The 17,086-nt window shown below is 61.1% G+C and overlaps 1 protein-coding gene across 1 annotated transcript; it reads left to right on the top strand.

The window, feature by feature from the left end:
- Positions 1–3,458: 3,458 nt before the first annotated feature.
- Positions 3,459–4,797, top strand: LOC119246476 (EKC/KEOPS complex subunit LAGE3-like). The gene is made up of 3 exons (XM_037512835.2): positions 3,459–3,712; positions 4,059–4,187; positions 4,349–4,797. The coding sequence occupies exons 1-3, from the start codon at positions 3,546–3,548 to the stop codon at positions 4,485–4,487; spliced, it is 435 nt and encodes a 144-aa protein (XP_037368732.1). The 5' UTR covers positions 3,459–3,545; the 3' UTR covers positions 4,488–4,797.
- The last annotated feature ends 12,289 nt before the right edge of the window (positions 4,798–17,086 follow it).

Genomic DNA, 17,086 nt, shown 5'->3' with positions numbered 1-17,086 from the left:
GATGTTGAGACAGTAGTTGCATAAAACTGTCCAACGTTGTTGGAGATGTCTCTGAACCTCAAGTCCCGACATCAGTATAACAGAGTCTACAGATGGGACTGGGGGTTAAAAAGCCTCCCCAGTTCAAATAACGGGGTCACCTGCAGGCCGTTCCATAGTTTGGAGGGCTCACTTAGATAATCCCAAATTCACCGTGTAGTCAGCTCTTCGATTGTCAGGAGTTTATGGGACAGAGTGGCAGGCACATTTGCAAAAGAGCATACACCTGTGGGCAGTGCTGCCAGGGGTGGGGAGTGGTGGCTGAGGACACTCCACTTTTGCACTATTTTTTTTTTTTTTTTTTAGAGGCATGTTTTTATTTTATTTATTTGTTTGTTTGTTTTGTTTATACAAGCACTGGGTACAGTCAGAAGCGCGGGAGGGTGAGAGAATTCACCAGAGCCAGAGCGGGGAGCAGAGCAGGCAGAAGGACCGAAGTACACTGCTGAGGGGAGCAGCGGGCAGCAGGAGAGGTCTGCGCGCCATGTGGGACCCTCCTCTGGTGGCCGGTGAGCAGCCGGGGATCGAACCGGCGCCGCAGAAGCTGCGGGCAGCTTCGCAACCCAGCGCTCAACCGCTGCGCCACCTGGGAGGCCCCACTTTTGCACTATTAACATCACCCCTTGCCTTGATGCACTCTGGCGTTCAGGGAGGAGTAAATGCCGGCAGTGATCTTGGCCCCCGCCTTGAATAAGCCACTTGTAGAATCCTTAGAGATGAATTTGTGAACTGGGGAGGTGGTAATACTGTTACAGCAGGATTCCGTCAGGTGACCAGGCAGCACTCAGAGAGGAGGGAAGCTCTTTATTTACATTGGCAGGCCCACAGGAGGTCTTTCTCCAAAGTCTGAGCTCCTAGCAGTTGACTGCTTTTATTGTCTCAGCAGGGGTACACTTGCACTCTAAAAAAATAAAGGGGGGGCATACAGAAGAAGGAGATTCCTAAGTGGTTATCTGGGGTGCCTAAGTCAGGCGTGTGGCCCTGAGGACATTTATCAATTTCCCTGAAACTTTCAGTCTACATCGAGGCTTTGTGTTAACATAACTTTAGCTAAATAACAGGTCGCCTGACTTTTTTCCACTTCAGTACCATTCAACAATACATACATTCGCATCAATTTACTGAATGATTTATCATTTATCTAAGCAACAGCATGAGATGATATTGTGGTCGAGTGGGAACTAGAAAGACATCAAAAGCTTCAAGATGAGCTTCCTTCCCTGTCAAAGGGAGAGGTAGGGCGGGACCACCAGAGGTCCTGTAGCTTGGGCAAGATGCGAGTCTTGGTACGGCCGCGCACCACCGGACCTTCCTCCGCCCGGGGCAGCTGTCCGCTCGGCTAGTGTCGAAGGTGAAGCCTTGCCGCTTGTCGCCACGTGCCGGGCCTCAAGGGCGTTGTGCTAGGTGAAGTGAGTCCGAGATCTCCCTCGCTTTCACGGTGAAGACACAAAGCAGACGGGCAAGAAGCAAAAATAAAGAGCTGGTGGCCACCGAGGAGCGGGCTGGAGTGGGTGAACTAGGTGAGGGCTCAATGGGACCGTGGTGGGTGGCATCTGGAGCTTGGGTGGGGCTGGCAGGCCAGTGCGGGACAGAACCACATGTCATATTGTCAATTTATGCTTCCATTCAAAACTAGGGTCCGGTTCTAATCTATCCCATAGTCACACACGAGCATTCATTTGAGCTTGCGGTGTTTATTTTAAAACTTGCATTTTAACAAGTGCATGTCTGCGTTTGATTTCGGGGTCCTCTGGCTGGCATTATACTCCCGCTCAGCCTCATTATTGTTGTGGCTGAGCACTGACCTTGGACGCGTGGACTTGACATCTGTATTTCACATCCAAGTCGCGCTGTCTAGTTGGCAGTTGCCGGTAGGCATGTGGAGTTCTGGAGTCTGCAATGGAGGAAGATCCTTGGGAGATGTCAACAAATACAGATTCTCTTCAAAACCACCAGCTTGGGTGAACTCACCAGGGGAGGCAAGGAGTGGGTGTGGGGGATATCACCCCAGGGCTGATCCCCCCCAACTCCTGTCCTGGTGCCCAGCTGACCAGGGTCATGGTGCTTCCTGGCTCCAGACGGCTCCGGATCTGGATCTGCTTCCTGACATTGGCTTCCTTCGTGCTCCAGCTTTCCCTGCCCAGTGCCTTGCTGCCAACCCCCTCCAAGTGTGGCTGGATGGGAGTGCCGTGGGTTGGGGGACAGGGCTCAGGTGGGCCAGGCCCAGCCCTGGGATCAAACCCATCAGAATCGTCGAGCTGACTGGCAAGGGGAGGAAAAGCAACACCAAATGAGGGGAAACGTGCGTCCCGCTGGCCCTCGGCAGCCGCCTGCTCCCGCTGTTTCCCAGACAATTTTCACCCTTCAGCAGGTGCTGAGCCTCTGGGATGCCTCACCCGGCAAGCCTTCCCAGCTGTCGCCCCACCCCCTCCACCGCCGCCCCCCTTGTCCAGCACAAGCTCCGTTTTCTGCCCCCCTGCATCTGGGCACAGGGTGCTTCCCACCGCTGGAGTCGCCCTCCTAATGTGGCCAGAGACTCGGATCCAAGGCTGCTCCTGGGGGCGGGTGGGGGAGGGAGCCTCTGAGGATGAGCCGCAGAGCACCCCGGGCCCTGGAGCGAAGCCGTGCCAGGGGTGTGCGGGGCAGCTGCCCCCTCCCACAGCCCCGAGTGTCCCAGTTCCCTCCCGGGGCCTCGTGGGTGCCCTGGGCGGGGTGGTGGGGTGGCCGCCGACTCGGTGCCCCTGCCTGCAGCCAGCGCTCCGCCGGGCTGCGGACGCGACCCGGGGAGGGCGCCCGGGGACCGTGGCCGGAGGGAGCAATGGTGCCGAGGGTGCAAGGCCCGTGTCACCCGGCTCGCCGGGGTGGGGGTGTGGGGCGGGCCAGGCGCGAGGACCGCTCGTCACGCGGGGTGGGCCTGGGGGTGCAGACTGTGCCCAGCACACACAGACTCGTGGGAGCCCGAGGGACAGGCCAGGCCCGGCCCCGGCCCGGTGGGCCCAGCGGGCTTGCGGGCCTGTCCCCCTGCCCTGGTGGAGAGACCCTCCCCACCACCCGAGCTCCCCGAGGTCATGGGGTGGTCTTTGTGTCCTGCGGGGCTCCCTTTGTAATTTGGGAGTCCGTTGTTGGGCCCAGATCTTCCGGCTGGAGAGGATGCCAGCCAGGCTTCCCTGGAACAGCTTTCAAGCTGCGTTGGTGAAAAGCTAACCACATGCTAGAGGCGTCATTCGAGGGCTGTTTGCACAGGCGCACTGGGGAGCGACGGGCTGCGGAAGCCTCATGCCAAGGGGCGGGACTTCCTGAGGAACTACAGGGTCTTCCAGGGTCTGATGGCTAGCAGGGCCCAGGACGGGAACCAATCAGCAGCCGGGGAACCTCGCTTAAGGCCTGTCTGCGCAGGCGCCCTGGGCCTCCCAAGCTCCCCTGCGCGCCAAAAGGCCGCCGTCCTTCTGCTGGCGGCCTGAGGGTGTTGTCTTCTCGTCTGGTCTGAGGAGGCAGGGAGGGTGGACATGCAGGCCCCAGTCGATGGCGCGGGGGATCGAGGTGGTCGGGGGGACCGAGATGGTCGTGGCGGCCGCGGTGGCCGGGGTGCCGTGGGCCGTGCAGCTCACGGCCGAGGTCGAGGCAGAGGTCCCCCAGGCGCTGCCAGAAGGCCGAGGATCCACGTTCATGAGTTGTATCCTGACGCGGAGCCCGCTGTGGGATGGGGAGGCCGCAGAGGGGAGCACAGCAGGGGCGGGAGCCGCTGGAAGGGAAAGGCCAGAGGGGAGGGGAAGGTCTGGGTGGCCTGAAGGGCCAGCAGGGGTGTGTGTGCAGAGCCAGAGGGTGGCAGAGCGGGGAAGCCGCCTGGGGGCGAAGTCTGCGCTGAGGAGACAGCCCAGGGAGGGGGGGGAGGCGCTGAGGGCCTGAGGGGGACTGAGGAGCGGGCTGGGTATGGGTGTGGGGCGTGGAAAGCAGCCACCAGGGCCAGGAGGCTGGCAGGTTCCAGTAGGCGGCACAGGGTTCCTTAACCTCCTCCCCAGCACCCTCAGGGTGCCGTTCCTGTCTGCCTGGGAGGCCGAGATCGCCTACCAAGCCCTGGCTCCCTACGAGGAGCCGCACCCGCATGCCATCCATAAGGAGCTCTTCGTGCACGGCAGCTTCCTGGTGGTGTCAGTTCTAGAAGGACCCGGGGTGGGAGGCAGCGCACGCTGAGGCTCTGCTTCAGAGGGAGGGTGTCCGCTGGCGGCGGGGAGACAGCCGACGGCTCGGCATGCACGCGTGGCAGCGGCGCTCTCGCCCTGGCCTTGACGTTCCTGCCCGTCCCTCTCAGCAGGTGGATTGCGGAAGACCTGCGTCTGCTGCAGCTCTCCTTCACCGTGTTTCTGGACCAGCTTTCCCACGTGGTGCGAAGCATACTCCACTTTGGGCGCCTGATTCACCCTGCTTCTCCACCGGGAATTGGGGGCTAAGGCCCAGCCTTGTGTCCCAGGCCAGGGGCCGGCTTCCAGAAGGCTGCCACTTGCTTCCTGGGGCCTGCGTGACACTGGGCCTTGGACCCTAGGTCCACTTGGTTTGTTTCCTCGTTGCTGGAGGGAAGGTTGTGGAGGTTCATTACTGCAGGAAATAAAATGCGAGCCCTATTTCATGGCAGAGTTTCCTTTCGGCTCCTGAGCCACCAGTGTGCCTTGCCTGCGCTGGAGGGTTAGAGAGGAGGCGCTGCGGTGACACAGCTCAGGATAAGGTGGGAACTGGGGAAAAAAGACCAGGCTTCTGCTAGCCTTAGGCCTCTCACCATGGTGGAATGCTATTTTGAGCATGCGCTGCATCTATGTAGCCGCTGCAACAATAATGCAAGCTAATGGGAGGTCGCTGTTAGCCTTTTCCTTAATTCTTTTCATGGAGCATTATGTTTCCTTCTAAAAATGTTTTCTTTCAAAACCATGACTGAACAGATGCACTCAGATGCATTAAGATGTAATTGACGGCCGTTAGTTGTCCTCACTTTCTCCTTATGCAACTCCTGCACAGCAGTCTCACCGGGAACACCTGTGTCCTAGACATGGGCTCCAAAAGGTAGAAATACGAAGCTAACCACCTACTGATTTATTTACTTTTCATGATTTTCTTCCACGAGTGCCTAATTGCCCTCCAGAAGATGTGTCCTCCGACCAGAATTCTGGTCCCCCCACACCCGTCACGCCTGTGTTATTCCCACTAACGGCCAGGGACTCCCATGGGCCCTCTCCACCGAGCTGCCCTCAGGGCTCTGTGTGACTCGGCCCACATTCAAGTCCCTGGAGAGAGGAACTCGTTCGGGTCTCCTGCGGGGGGCGGGGGGGCGGGGACGGACAGGAGAGGTCCACAGAGAGGAGGTGAGTCCCAGGAAGGGGCAGCAGCGGGACTGAGCCGGCCTCGCTTGCAGCCAGGTCGTGGTGAGAACGGGAGGAGTGTGTGGGCAGCGGGCGGGGGGCGGCCAGCGGCTTCTCAGCGGGGAGACCGCGCCTTTGGAAATCGTCCCAGTGTTTTGTTCCTTTGTTCTGGGGGACCCACACCACGTGGACGCGTGTCAAAAGGGTGCGGCCCAGCAACCCAGTACCTTGGCAGTCGTGCACCGCCACGTCTCTAGCGTTCCCAGCCTCCCCATCAGTCCCAAAGGAGATACTGGGGCCGCGGCAGCAGCCCCCCCTCTCCCTCCCCGCGCCGGGCGCCCGCAGATCTGCTTCCCTGCACGTGGCGGCGCCGCTCGTGCACATTTCACGGGAGCGCCCTCAGACCACGGTGGCTTTCTGTGCCCGTCCCTCTCAGCAGAGCTTCTGTGTGTCCCTCCGTGTTGCAGCACATAAAGCGGCTCCTGCTTTTCCCACCCGAAGAATATTCCTCAGGCGGAGCTTTCCTCTGCAGCATCTGCGGTGTCACCCCAGGGCGTGCCGCCGCTTCCGCCTCCCGGCCACGGGACTGGTGAGTGGCGCTCGGGACCGTCGCCGCCCGTCTTGCGTGGGGTGCCGGCTTTGGGTGCAGTGGGGCATCTTCCCGGGAGTGGGGTGCTCGACAGCGCCACACGGAGCGCGCTGACCTTGCTGCCGCCGTGACCTGTCGTCTCAGTGAGCTGTGCCTTCCGTGCGGCCCGTTCGCCCTGTCACCCTGTTCTGTGCTCTTGTTGCCACCCAGGTGCCACCACCCAGGCCACACGCCAGCAGCACAGAGCTACTGACTCGCTCGCGCGTCTGTGTGTCGTTGCTTATTGCGGCTGACGTTGCGGCAAGACGAGGAACGTCCGGTTTGGGGGTGTAGGCTCACCCCGCGTCAGAGGCATGTTTCCACGCAGCTTCTCTGTTTACACCTTGGACCCATTTTGAGGCCACCCTTGCTTACAGAGAGAGGCGGGCGCCAACTCTGTCTTCCTGCGTGTGGACATCAGAGCCCAGCGCCCTTTCTCACGGAGCCGGCCGTGGCAGCTGCGTGGCCGCTGATGTCCACACCCACTGGCGGGCTCTCGACTCGGTGCTGTCGCTCTCCGCGCCTGTCTTAGGCCAGGATCACACCGTCTTGGTCTCGGCGGCTTTGGAGACTCTGGAACCCTGAAAGTGTGACCCCTTCAGCGCTGACCTTTTGCGAGATGGTTTTGGTTGTTTGGGGGCCCTGGCGACTTTCCCGCTGCGACTGAGACTCGCAGTCGGGTTGGCTTTCCCAGCTGTGCCCCAAAAGCCGTGAGACCCTGACTAGGGCTGCGTGGAGTCTGTAGACTGCTTGGTGACTGTCGCGGGCACCATGTCATCCGATCCCCGCTGGGGCGGAGCCTCTCCAACCCCGGGGCCTTGCTCCATGCCGACAGCACAGCGACGCTTTGTCGTTCTCCACCTGCCGGCCTCACATCCCTGTCGTGTTTATCCTCAAGTGTCGTGATCTTCCTGTTGCTGTTACTAGTGGAGCTATTTGGAGCTGCTTGTTACTAGTGTGCAAGATGCGACCGCATTTCATATCCTGCCACTTTGCTGCGTTTGTCAGTTAGCACCTGTGGGTGTTTCTGGCGGATTCTTCGGGTTTTGACACATGAGAGCATATCGTGGGCCAATACAAAGATGACAAATCCTGGCCTTTCAGCCGATGCTCTTTCTGTCTCTTGCCTGGTGGCGCTGGCTAGAATGTCCCATGTGGTGTTGAGCTGTGAACACAAAAGTGGGCGCTCTTGACTGTCCCCAGGTGCAAGCTCAGCTGTCGGTCTTCCACACCGGCTCTCGGTCCCGACGAGCAAGTTCTGTTCCCACTTTGTTGGCTTTTTTTTTTTTTTAAATAATGACAGGCTTTAGGGCCTCCCCTGGTGGCGCAGGCGGTTGAGTGTGGCGCTGCGAAGCTGTCCGCAGCCTCTGCAGCGCTGGTTTGATCCCGGCCAGCCAGCGAGATACCTACATGGCGCAGCAGACCTCTCCTGTCTCGCCCGCTGCTCCCCTCAGCAGTGTATTTCGTCCGTCTGCCTGTTCTGTTCCCCGCTCTGTCTCTGGTGAATCCTCTCACCCTCCCGCACATCTGGACTGTACCCCGGTTCTTGTATGCATAAATGAATCAATCTTTAAAAAAAATGACACACTTTGGGTTTTGTCAAATGCGTTTTCTTCATCTGTTGCAATAAGGTAGGTTTCTTCCCTCACTCACCTGCAGTGGTGCGTTAGCGCTGGTTGCTTTTGATGCATTGGGCCACTCTTGGTGGAGGTGTGATCCTCTTGTTTTATCTTGAGGGGGGTCTTAGATTTGCTTTTATTTTGTTTTGGGTAAGTTTCTTAAATTTTTTTTTTTAATTGAGGTAAGACTGGTTCACAACACTGTCTATTTTAGGAGTACAGGTGGGCACACGTCTTCACAGGCATAGTACCACACCACGCCCATCATCAAAGCACAGTAATGCACCAGCACAGCCCACTGGGTCCCCTTGCCCTTGGCCCCCCACCGCCCCATCCCCTCTGGCAACCACAGTTCTGCAGCGACAATCTGTCTGCCTTGGAGTAGCCTGTTCCTTTTCGTTGTCTGTCTGCAGCCCACGTCTGACTGAAATCGACAAGTGTCTCTCTCCTTCTGACTTATTTCAGTCGGCATCATCCCCTCCAGTTGCATCCATGTTGTTGCGAACAGCAAGGTTTCCTCTTTTTCCATAGTGAGCCTTCCTGTGTCCCATCTTGTGTGCAGACTGCATCTTCCCGGGCCTTGGTCCTGGGGCGCCTGGCTTGTCTCCTCAGTTTGGCTGTAGTAAGTAGTGCTGCCATGGCCACGGGAGTGCATGCATCCCTTTGAGTCAGCGTGTCTTTGTACTCTTCGGATAGACACCCAGACTTGGAACTCATGCAGCAGAGGGTAGATCTAGTTTTAAATTTTTTTAGGAGCCTCCTGGCTGCTTTCCATGGCGGCCGCACCAATCTGCATCCCCACCGACGCTCTGTGAGGGTTTCTTTTCCTCCACACCCTTGCCCACACTCATCGTCGCTGGTCTTTTTGATGTGGGCCTCTCTCCCAGGCGTGAGGTGAGATCTCACCGTGGTTTTGATTGTGTTTCTCTAATGACAGGCGGTGAGGAGCATTGTTTTCACGTGCCCGTCGGCCATCGTGGACGTCTTCTTCGGAGAAGTGTCTTTTCGAATCTTCTGCCCACCTGTGACTAGGCTATTTGTTTTTGTTGTGGCGTTATATGCGCTCTTTATATGCCTTGGACATTAACCCCTTGTCGGGCGTGTGGGGTACAGATGACTTCTTCCATTCCACAGGGCGCCTTTCCCCTTAAACGAAGCTTTTTGGCCTGCGGCACTTCCATTTGGTTGTGCACTCGTGGCCCTAGTTGTTGGGGTCCAAACCCAAAGACATCTCTCAGGCCGATGTCACGGAGTGTGTCAGCTACGGTTTCCTCGTGTATTTTGTGGTTCCGGGTCTTATATCCGTGTCTTTAATCCACCTTGCTTTAATTTCTTTTTAAACATTTATTTATACAAGAACTGGGGTTCAGGCCAGATGCGCGGGAGGGTGAGAGGATTCACCAGAGCCAGAGCGGGGAGCAGAACAGGCAGACTGACGAAACACACTGCTGAGGGGAGCAGCGGGCGAGGCAGGAGAGGTCTGCCGCGCCATGTGGGACCCTCGCCTGGAGGCCGGGGATCGAACCGGCGCTGCAGAGGCTGCGGGCAGCTTCGCAGCCCAGCGCTCAACCGCTGCGCCACCAGGGGAGGCTCTGCTCTTGGCACCTTTGTTACAAGTCAACTGCCTGTACGTGCAGCGTTAGCTCTGTTTTCACTCCGGCCCCTTGCCGTTGTGCCCGTCCGAGCTCCGCGTTACATGGGGCCACGGGGAGCGGGACAGCTCCGCTCATCATCGTCTTCTTCCCTCCAGGTGGCGCTGACCGTTTGGGGTCTTGCGTGGCTCTGTGCAAATTCAGTCGTGCTGGCTCCACAGCCCTTGCCCTGTGCTGCTAGGTCTGATCCACTCGCCTTTCCCGGAAGAGTTCTGCATCTGGGGCCGAAGGGATTCTGGTCCGTGGTGGGTTTTGTCTTTGTCTTTGTCTTCCTTGCCGTGTGTCGTCTGTCTCTCACATCAGGGTAATGCTGGCCTCAAAAAGCGTTAGGGAGAGGCGGAGGGGAACGGGCGGGAATTATCCGTGAAATGCTCGCGTAGGATTTAGCGGGGCCGTCCTCCGTGTCCGCGCATTTCTTTCTTTGCCGTGTGTTTCCAGGAAAGCGTCCCCTCATCGCACTCGCTGATGTCCAGCTGCTCAGAGCGTCATCTCATAGCCCTTGGTAGCGCGCCGAGGTTGGCCTGATGGCCCCGTTTCGTGTGTGACGTGAAGATCTGCTCTCCTCTCTCTCTCCTGGGCGAGCCCACGGGGGCCGGCGGCGGTGACCTTCCACGGCGTGAGCTTCGCTGTCGCCGCTTTTCCCCGGGACGTTCCTGTTCCCTGCGGCGCGGCTGTCCCTTCCCGTCCTTGTGATTCTTTGCCTCCGGCTGACTTTGCGCTCGCCTTGCTGTCCTCTTCCAGCGCCTCCGCCTGGGCCCTCTGTTTCACCTTGTGGCGGCGGCGGCGGCGGCGGCTTCCGTTTCCAGGCCAGGTCTGATCACTCTCGCTGTCCTCCCCGGCGCCGCCTTCACTGCAGCCCCCCGTCTTGCGAGGCTCCTTTCTCACTTCCGCTCGCCGCGGTGCGTTTCCTGACTTCCCTCGTGAGCGCCTTGTGCAAACCCGCTGTCTGGTCCCAGGAGCCCGCTCTCACGCGGCTCCGAGGCTCCCTCCGGGAGGTCCTGGCCCTGCTCGGCAGCTTTGCCCCTGCTGTGCCCGTGAGTGTTGTGCCAGGCGCTTGCCTCGTCACCAGATACCCAAAAGGGAGGGGTTCAAACCCCAAGACACATTCATATGCACGTCACCTTCGCCGGGGGACCCCCGTCGGCAGGGCTCGCAGGGCAGGTCTCCTGGCCGCCATGCTCTCCGGGCTGGTTCCTCTGGGGCCGTCTTAAGGGCGGCGTCGCCGGCGAAGGACAGGTTTGCCGCGCGCAGGCCTCGGTCACCGGGTGTCCCTCCTTCCGCCGGTCAAAGGCGCCGCCCCACAGCCGTCTGGGCTCCGCGGCTACTGACGCGGGCTCGCCGGGCTCGTGGGGAATCCCTTTCCCACGGCAGGGGGCCCCTCCCTCTCCTGCTGCCTTCAGGATTCCTGCTGTCTTCGTCTTCTGACCGTCGGTGAGACCGTAGCCTGCCTCGGTGCGGCTCTCTTCTGTCTCCATCCTACTCGGGGCTCGTCGATGTTTTTAGAGTCCTGCTTCCGTCAAGTGCCCGGCGGCTGTTCCCAGGGGCCCCTGGCCGCTCCTCCTCCTCCTCCTCCCTCCTCCCTCGCCCTCCCCCTCCTCCTCTTCCGTCGCCCTCCACATCACTTCTTTCTCTGTCCGATCGTGCCCCACACATCTCCCCGACGCGCTTCTTTCCCTCCTCTTTGCCCTTCCGCTCCGCAGACCGCGGGTGCCCGCTGGCCTGGCGTGTCCTCTCTTCCGCCTGCGCCCATGCGCCGGGCGCACTCACCAGGAAACATCGTTTCCCCGTTGCTACTTCCCAGTCCCATATTTGCTATGTGGTTCCTGTCATGATTTCCACCAGCCCTTTGATATTCTCTGTGTGTCGAGAAACTTTGGTCTCCCGGATGCCTTTATCACGAAAGTCAAGTCTTAGTGGCAAACCCAGTGTCGATGCCTCGTCACAGTTTCTACACGTTCCTTTCCATGCTGGGAATGCCCATGTATTTACCTGCTTCGTGGCGTAGCTCACCTACTTGAATGTTAGGACGTGGAGGTCTGCCCCTGGGATTCGTTCTCCTGACAGGGTTTGCTTCTGTTGCTGTCTGTGGGTTGTCGTTGCTGGTTGTCGGGGGAGTTTTCTAAGGTATTTTTCAAAGTCGGTGCTAGTTTATCACATGTGGTCTCCAGAGCATCCGTTCCTTTCCCTTTCGGTCAGCAGGTGGCTTCACGGAGCTTTTCTTAAATGCCCGGAGCCTTAATAAAACAGAACGCGGGGGTGGGGAGGCAGGGGGAGAGCAAATGCTGTCCTGGTGGTTGCGGGCCGGCTCTGCCCAGCGCCCTCCTTCAACGCGTAGCGAGCCTGTTGGCAGCTCTGCCTTAGTCTTCATGGCCTGTGTTTCTCCGAGCCTAACTCTCAGTGGGAGGAGAGAGCGTGTCGTATTCTCAGTTCTTTTCGGAGCGTGCACACGGCCCGGGGCATGTAATCTATGGCTTTCTAGACTGCCCATTCCAAGGAGGCGCTCTCCGCAGTCAGTATTCCCTGGAGTACCTTTCTTCCGAGGGCTTTCGGCGCGTCTGGTCGGTGCCAGCTGGAAATCTGTCCCCCAAGGGACAGGGGCCTGCTCATTATTTTCGCTCTACTTAGCTGACTTTCTGCCCTGAGATCTGTGAATTAGGCGAAGTGGAGGCCAGTGCCTCACGGCAGACCTTCAGGGATGGCCCAGATGGGTCCAGACGGAGAAACGCGAAAACCCGGCTCTCCTGCCGCCTGTCATTCTGCAGGTGCCTCTCTCTTCTTTCTGCTGTTCCCAATCGCCCTGTCCTTTTCGAGTGCAAAACACAAACCCACAGAAACCAGAGAAACACAGCAATTCCTCACGAAGGACGTCTGCTCTGCTCCACCGGGAGCCAAGTATCACGCTGGGGGTGCCGGCTGCCTGCCGGCCTCAGGCCTCAAGATTGCTGCTGCCCCAGGAAGGGGTGTGGGCCAAGGCGAAAGTTGAAACACCAGAAGGTTCTACTGTGTTGTACGAGGCTCTTTCCTTGATTCAGCATCTGCCCAGTGGCCGGAAATGCTTGACAGAGAGCTCTGCCGCAGGCCGAGTCACAGACTGCTTCTGCTCATCCCCTCCCCCGCCCATTCTATGCAGAGAGCGGCCCTTGAGGCCCCCACTTATGCTGCTCTTGAGCTTGCTTTTCAAAGAGGGGGGATGTTCCTCTTTCAGAGAGGCTGAAAAGTAGCCCCTAGGGAGGGAGGCAGCGGTCACTGTCTCTGCCTCCTGACCCTGAAGCATATGGGGTGTGAGGAGGAGAAGCGGCCTCCTGTGGACAGCGCTGTGAGGAAAGCAGTGGCCTCAGTGTCCTTGGCAGCGAGCCAAGTCTTTTGGGAAGGGCAGAGGAAGTATCTTGAGAAGAGGTTGATTGCAAGTTACGCTTTCAGAGGGCCCAGTGGCCACTGGGGTCTGCAGGGAGAGGGTCCAGTCAGGCGGCGTCCTGTGGCCACCAGAGAGCCTTGGCCCTTCCGCCCTGGCCACCTGCCCCAGGTTGGCGTTGTAGCCCAAAGTGTCACCCTGCACGACCCGGGCGGACGCTGAAGGTCCCTGAGCGTTCTGCCCGGGAGGAGGGAGGCGGCAGGCCCTGCCCGCAGCTCTGCGTGGCCTCCCAAGCTCCTTCCTCTTTTCCCTTTAAACGCAAAGCTGCTGCCACGGGCTGGGCCCTGCAGCGCAGGACGGTGCCCGGAGCCCTGCAGCCTGCTACCCAGGATCCCGGGGGCTGCTCTCATAGTGGGAGCGACCACGCAGATGCCAGCACGGCCACGCCCGGCAGCCCCCCCAACAGCAGGTGCTGCCAGGATGCGGGGATCGGCGGCCCGCGAGGCCGGGGCGCCCAGGCCTCTGCGCAGCCAGCGCAGAGAGGCCTGGGGACCGACAAGGCGCCCTGAGCGCAGAGCCCGCCGCCCCGCCCGCGCTGCCAGAGGGCCGTGCGCCCGCTTGGGCGGCGGCCGGTGCGAGGCTGGTGCAGGCTGCGCGGCTGGGCCAGGCACAGAATCCAGGCGGGCCGCGCCCCGGGAACCCGCAGCTCCGCCCCTGGGCGGCGGCCTGGGAGATGACAGGCGGGCAGCCGAGCAGCCCGCGAGGGCCGTGCCGCGCGCCCAGGGCCTTGGAGGGGCGCGACAGGGCAGAGGCCGGTGGGCTGGAAGGACCTGGAGGCGGTCGGCGAGGGCAGCTCGGGTGGAGCGCCTCGGCTTGGCGCGACGGCGAGCGCGCGAGGACGTCCCGCGGGGCGCGTCCAGCTTCCGGGGCTCCGTCGCCGCCGGGCCCCTCTCTGCAGCTTCGCCGGGGAGGTTCCCCCGCGGGCCCGGGAGCCCAGCACCCCTGCGTGGCTGGTAGCAGGGAACCCGCCCCCCAGGCGCCCCGCCCCGGCGCTGTCCTGGGCCCGAACCCTCTTTCGGAAGCAGCAGAGGAGCGTGCGGCGCTGCCTCCCGCCCTGCAGACGCGGGCCCGGGCACGGCAGCGGCGCTGGGGCTGGTCACGCGCGGGCACAGCCGGCCAGGCCCCCGCACCGGCCTTTTTTCTGGGGGCCGCCGGCGGCCCCGCGCGCGGGACTGTGCCCAACAGGGTGGTCTTCCCCGTCGCAGTCCGGCCACGCGGGCCGTCCTCCAGACCCGCCAGCGGGCGCCCGGGTGTTGCTCGGCGGGTCCCGCCCAGAGGCGCGCTCTCTGTGAGCTTTTCCGTGGCCACCAGTGGTGGACGCGGCGCCGGCATTTTGGAAGTACAGGACGGCCCGTTCAGGGTGGTCTCCGCAGCGCGCCCGCCACAAGACACATTTTCTCCTGGACCTGCTTGCTTTCCACATGCTGTTCTCGCCACTGCGAGGAGACTTCTGACGGCACAGGCTGCCTCTGGTGCCCGGCAAGCTGTGTGTTGTTTTTTTTCCCATTTCAAAACATTACCCTCTACCCACCCCCCCTACCCTCCTACCCCCCCTACCCTCCTACCCCCCTACCCTCCCCCCCCCCCCCCCCCCCTTCCAAAGAAAAGCTGAGGCTGGGAAAACCTTGGGGCCGGCAGCCCCCCTCTCGGGACTCCACCCTCATAAAATGCAGCCGTGGACACAACCCCCGCGGGCCGCCTGGAGTTCCCAGCAGCGTTATTGCCCGCAGCGGGAGGTGGAAGGTGCCCCCGGGCCACACAGACCACTGGGTGAAGTAGGTGTGGGCTGGCCACACCGTGGAACAGTGCGCAGCCGCGAGGAAGACGAAATGGAGCCACTCCCAACAAGATGGGGGAGCTGCAGAGAAGTCTGTGCAGCAAAGGAAGCCAGAAGGCAAAATCAAACATGGGCCCTCCTGTAAACACCCCCCCACCCCCAAATCAGCCAGAGCCTCGGAGGGCGGTAAACGCCCTGAGGGCCCTGAGGTTGGGGGAACTGGTGGAGGCTCGGTGTTGGGGGACAGAAAGAAGACCACTGACGCGGGATAGGTTGATGACCATGCATATTGGTGACAGCAAGCACACAAAAACAATAAACTTGCACATGGGAAAAATGGCAACATTTGATATCTTATGCACATCCGCCTGCCATGTTCTGTTTCCCCGGGGACCCCTGACTGACACCCTGGGACACTCATAAGCTGCTCCCGCGTCTGCCTCCGTCCCCCAGAAGGCCCTGTCCCCCTCCCCCGACAAGCACACCCCGGGAAAGAGGCTCCCGACATTCCCGACTGCCCTGAGACCAGGGGGGAGCCACACTCTACCCAGACTGCAATGCAGCCCCCTGGCCCTGAGGGAGTGCAGCCAGAACTCCCCGAAAGGTGGCCTGGAGAAGGGGTGTGTGTAGGTGGGGGGCTCTCAAGGAGTGGGGGTTGTATAGCTGGGGGGGCTCATGTGGAAGGGGTGTATGTGTAGGTGTGTTAGTAGGGCTAAGGTAGGGGATCCCAAAACAAAAAGTTTTGGTAAAATCCTAGAGGCACAGCAACAGGTTAATGATCTTTGAAAAAATCGTGCAGGCGTACAGCAGATACACGGATGTAAAGCCTGGGGCTCCAGAACCAGTCGGACAGTAAATACGACATCCACCCCCGGAGCACCCCGATACAAGGAGGAAGTTAACTGAGATGGAGATGCTGCAGGAGTGGCTCCTTCCCAGTGTGTGCACGCAGCGCCCAGAGTGTACAGCGAAAGAGAGGAAAGGAGACGTAGGCCCGCGCTGCTGTCTGTGGCGAGAGAGCCCAGGACAGGCTCCAGCAGGAAGAGAGAAGGGCCAATAAGAGAGCCCCTGGAAGTCAGCGCGTGTGTGGCGGAGAGGAAGCCGCTGCACGCGAAATGAGAAAGGGGAGCAGGGATGAAAAGAGAGAAAGAAAGGAAAAGAGGGCCAGGAGACCTGCAAGTGCGGGTTCATGGGGACGCTGCAGAGTGGAAAACGGGCAGCGTGTGAGAAATGAAGGCCTGAGGAAGGAAGAGAAAAGGCACGCGGCAGTGAAGGACGGTTGTTCCGACGAGGAATGGAGGTAGCGAGGGACCAGGTCTGAAGACCTGGCCCGGCGGAGATGCCCAAGCCCGACTTGTCTGAGAAGGGGTCTGGTCCTCATGGTGCGGTGCTGACCACACGCGACTCTGAGGCTTACGGGCTCAGAACCCCGGGTGTGTCACTGCAGAGCGAAGAGGGCTCTGAACACAGCCTGGCAGCCCGAGCGCGTCGGGCCTGCGCACCTGTGGGGGCCGGGAGCGCTTGTTGAAGGGAGAGAAACACGACTGCGCCGCACCGCGCTCTCTGGGCACTGTGGGTTTACGAGGGTCATCGGAAATGAGCGGAACTGTGATGGCAGGGCCTGGTCCTTGTGGCGCTGCCTTTTGTGCCTGTCGTGTTTTCATCTGTGCGAGTGTAAGTCGTGCTTCCTGTGCCGGGTGACAGAGCGGCTTGGAGCTCACTGATGAGGCGGAGGGCGCGACTGTCAGCAGCGACGTCTGTGCCGGGCAACACTGTCACCTGTAGCTAAGACAACAGTGAGGCTTGTACTACGGATCGCCATAGAAATGGCGACAAAAATGGAAAGTGGGGGATTGTTACCGGAACCCAGGTGCTTCCCGGCGCCACCGCGAGTCCGTCCGTCCGTCGAGGCAGGCGCGCCTCGGAGCCCTGCACGCGCGCGCCCTTCCGGGGTCGCCGGGGACACGCCCCGTCAGCCGCCCGGGCGGGCGGAGGACGCGCCCGTCAGGCCTGCGGGCGGGGCACCCCGCGAGCGGCTCTCGCCCGGGCCCGCGCGCCGAAGGCCGGACGGACGGACGACGCAGGCCGGACGGACGCCGCCGGCCCCGCGAGAAGAGACGGGCCCCGGCGGGCGCCGTGAGGAAGGAGGCGGCCGCCGCCCGCGGAAGGAAGGAGGAAAGGGAAGACGCCCGTCCCGGCCGGCTCCGAAGGCGAAGACGGCAGGAGAGACGCGTGCGTGCGTGCGTGCGGCAGCCGACCTCCGGGAGGAGCGAGACGCCGCGGGCCTCTGCGAGACGTGGGGCCGCGGCCCCGGCCTCCATCGCCCGAGAGGAGCAGCAGCGAACGGCCCGGGCCTGGCGTCTCGGCGCGGTCTGTCGCGGGGGGCGCCCGACACCTCACGGAGAGCCGTGAGCGCTGGGCGCCCCCGCCCCCGCCGCCCCCCCCCCCGGGGCCGGTGGTGATCCTCGCTCCCGGCCAGTGCCGTCCAGCACCCCCGGGGACCGGTGGCGACCGTCCCTGACGCTGTCTGGGTGAGGCGGCTGCCGCTTGTGGGTACCGCGAGCTCCTCGTGTCCCGTTTATAAACTAAGCCCCGTGGTGGTTGTTCCTGG

Source organism: Talpa occidentalis, unplaced genomic scaffold (genome assembly GCF_014898055.3).
Source record: "Talpa occidentalis isolate TD23 unplaced genomic scaffold, MPIMG_talOcc4v2.1 talOcc4.15, whole genome shotgun sequence".
Taxonomy (NCBI): domain Eukaryota; kingdom Metazoa; phylum Chordata; class Mammalia; order Eulipotyphla; family Talpidae; genus Talpa; species Talpa occidentalis.
Note: the sequence above shows the minus strand (reverse complement) of the source record. Positions and strands in the feature narration are given on the sequence as shown.

Bases quoted from the DNA above. Each gene is read 5' to 3' on its own strand.
- LOC119246476 (XM_037512835.2), top strand. From the start codon at position 3,546: ATGCAGGCCCCAGTCGATGGCGCGGGGGATCGAGGTGGTCGGGGGGAC. The intron at 3,713-4,058 runs GTATCCTGACGC...CCTCCTCCCCAG, and splicing joins AGGATCCACGTTCATGAGTT to CACCCTCAGGGTGCCGTTCC. The intron at 4,188-4,348 runs GTCAGTTCTAGA...CGTCCCTCTCAG, and splicing joins CACGGCAGCTTCCTGGTGGT to CAGGTGGATTGCGGAAGACC.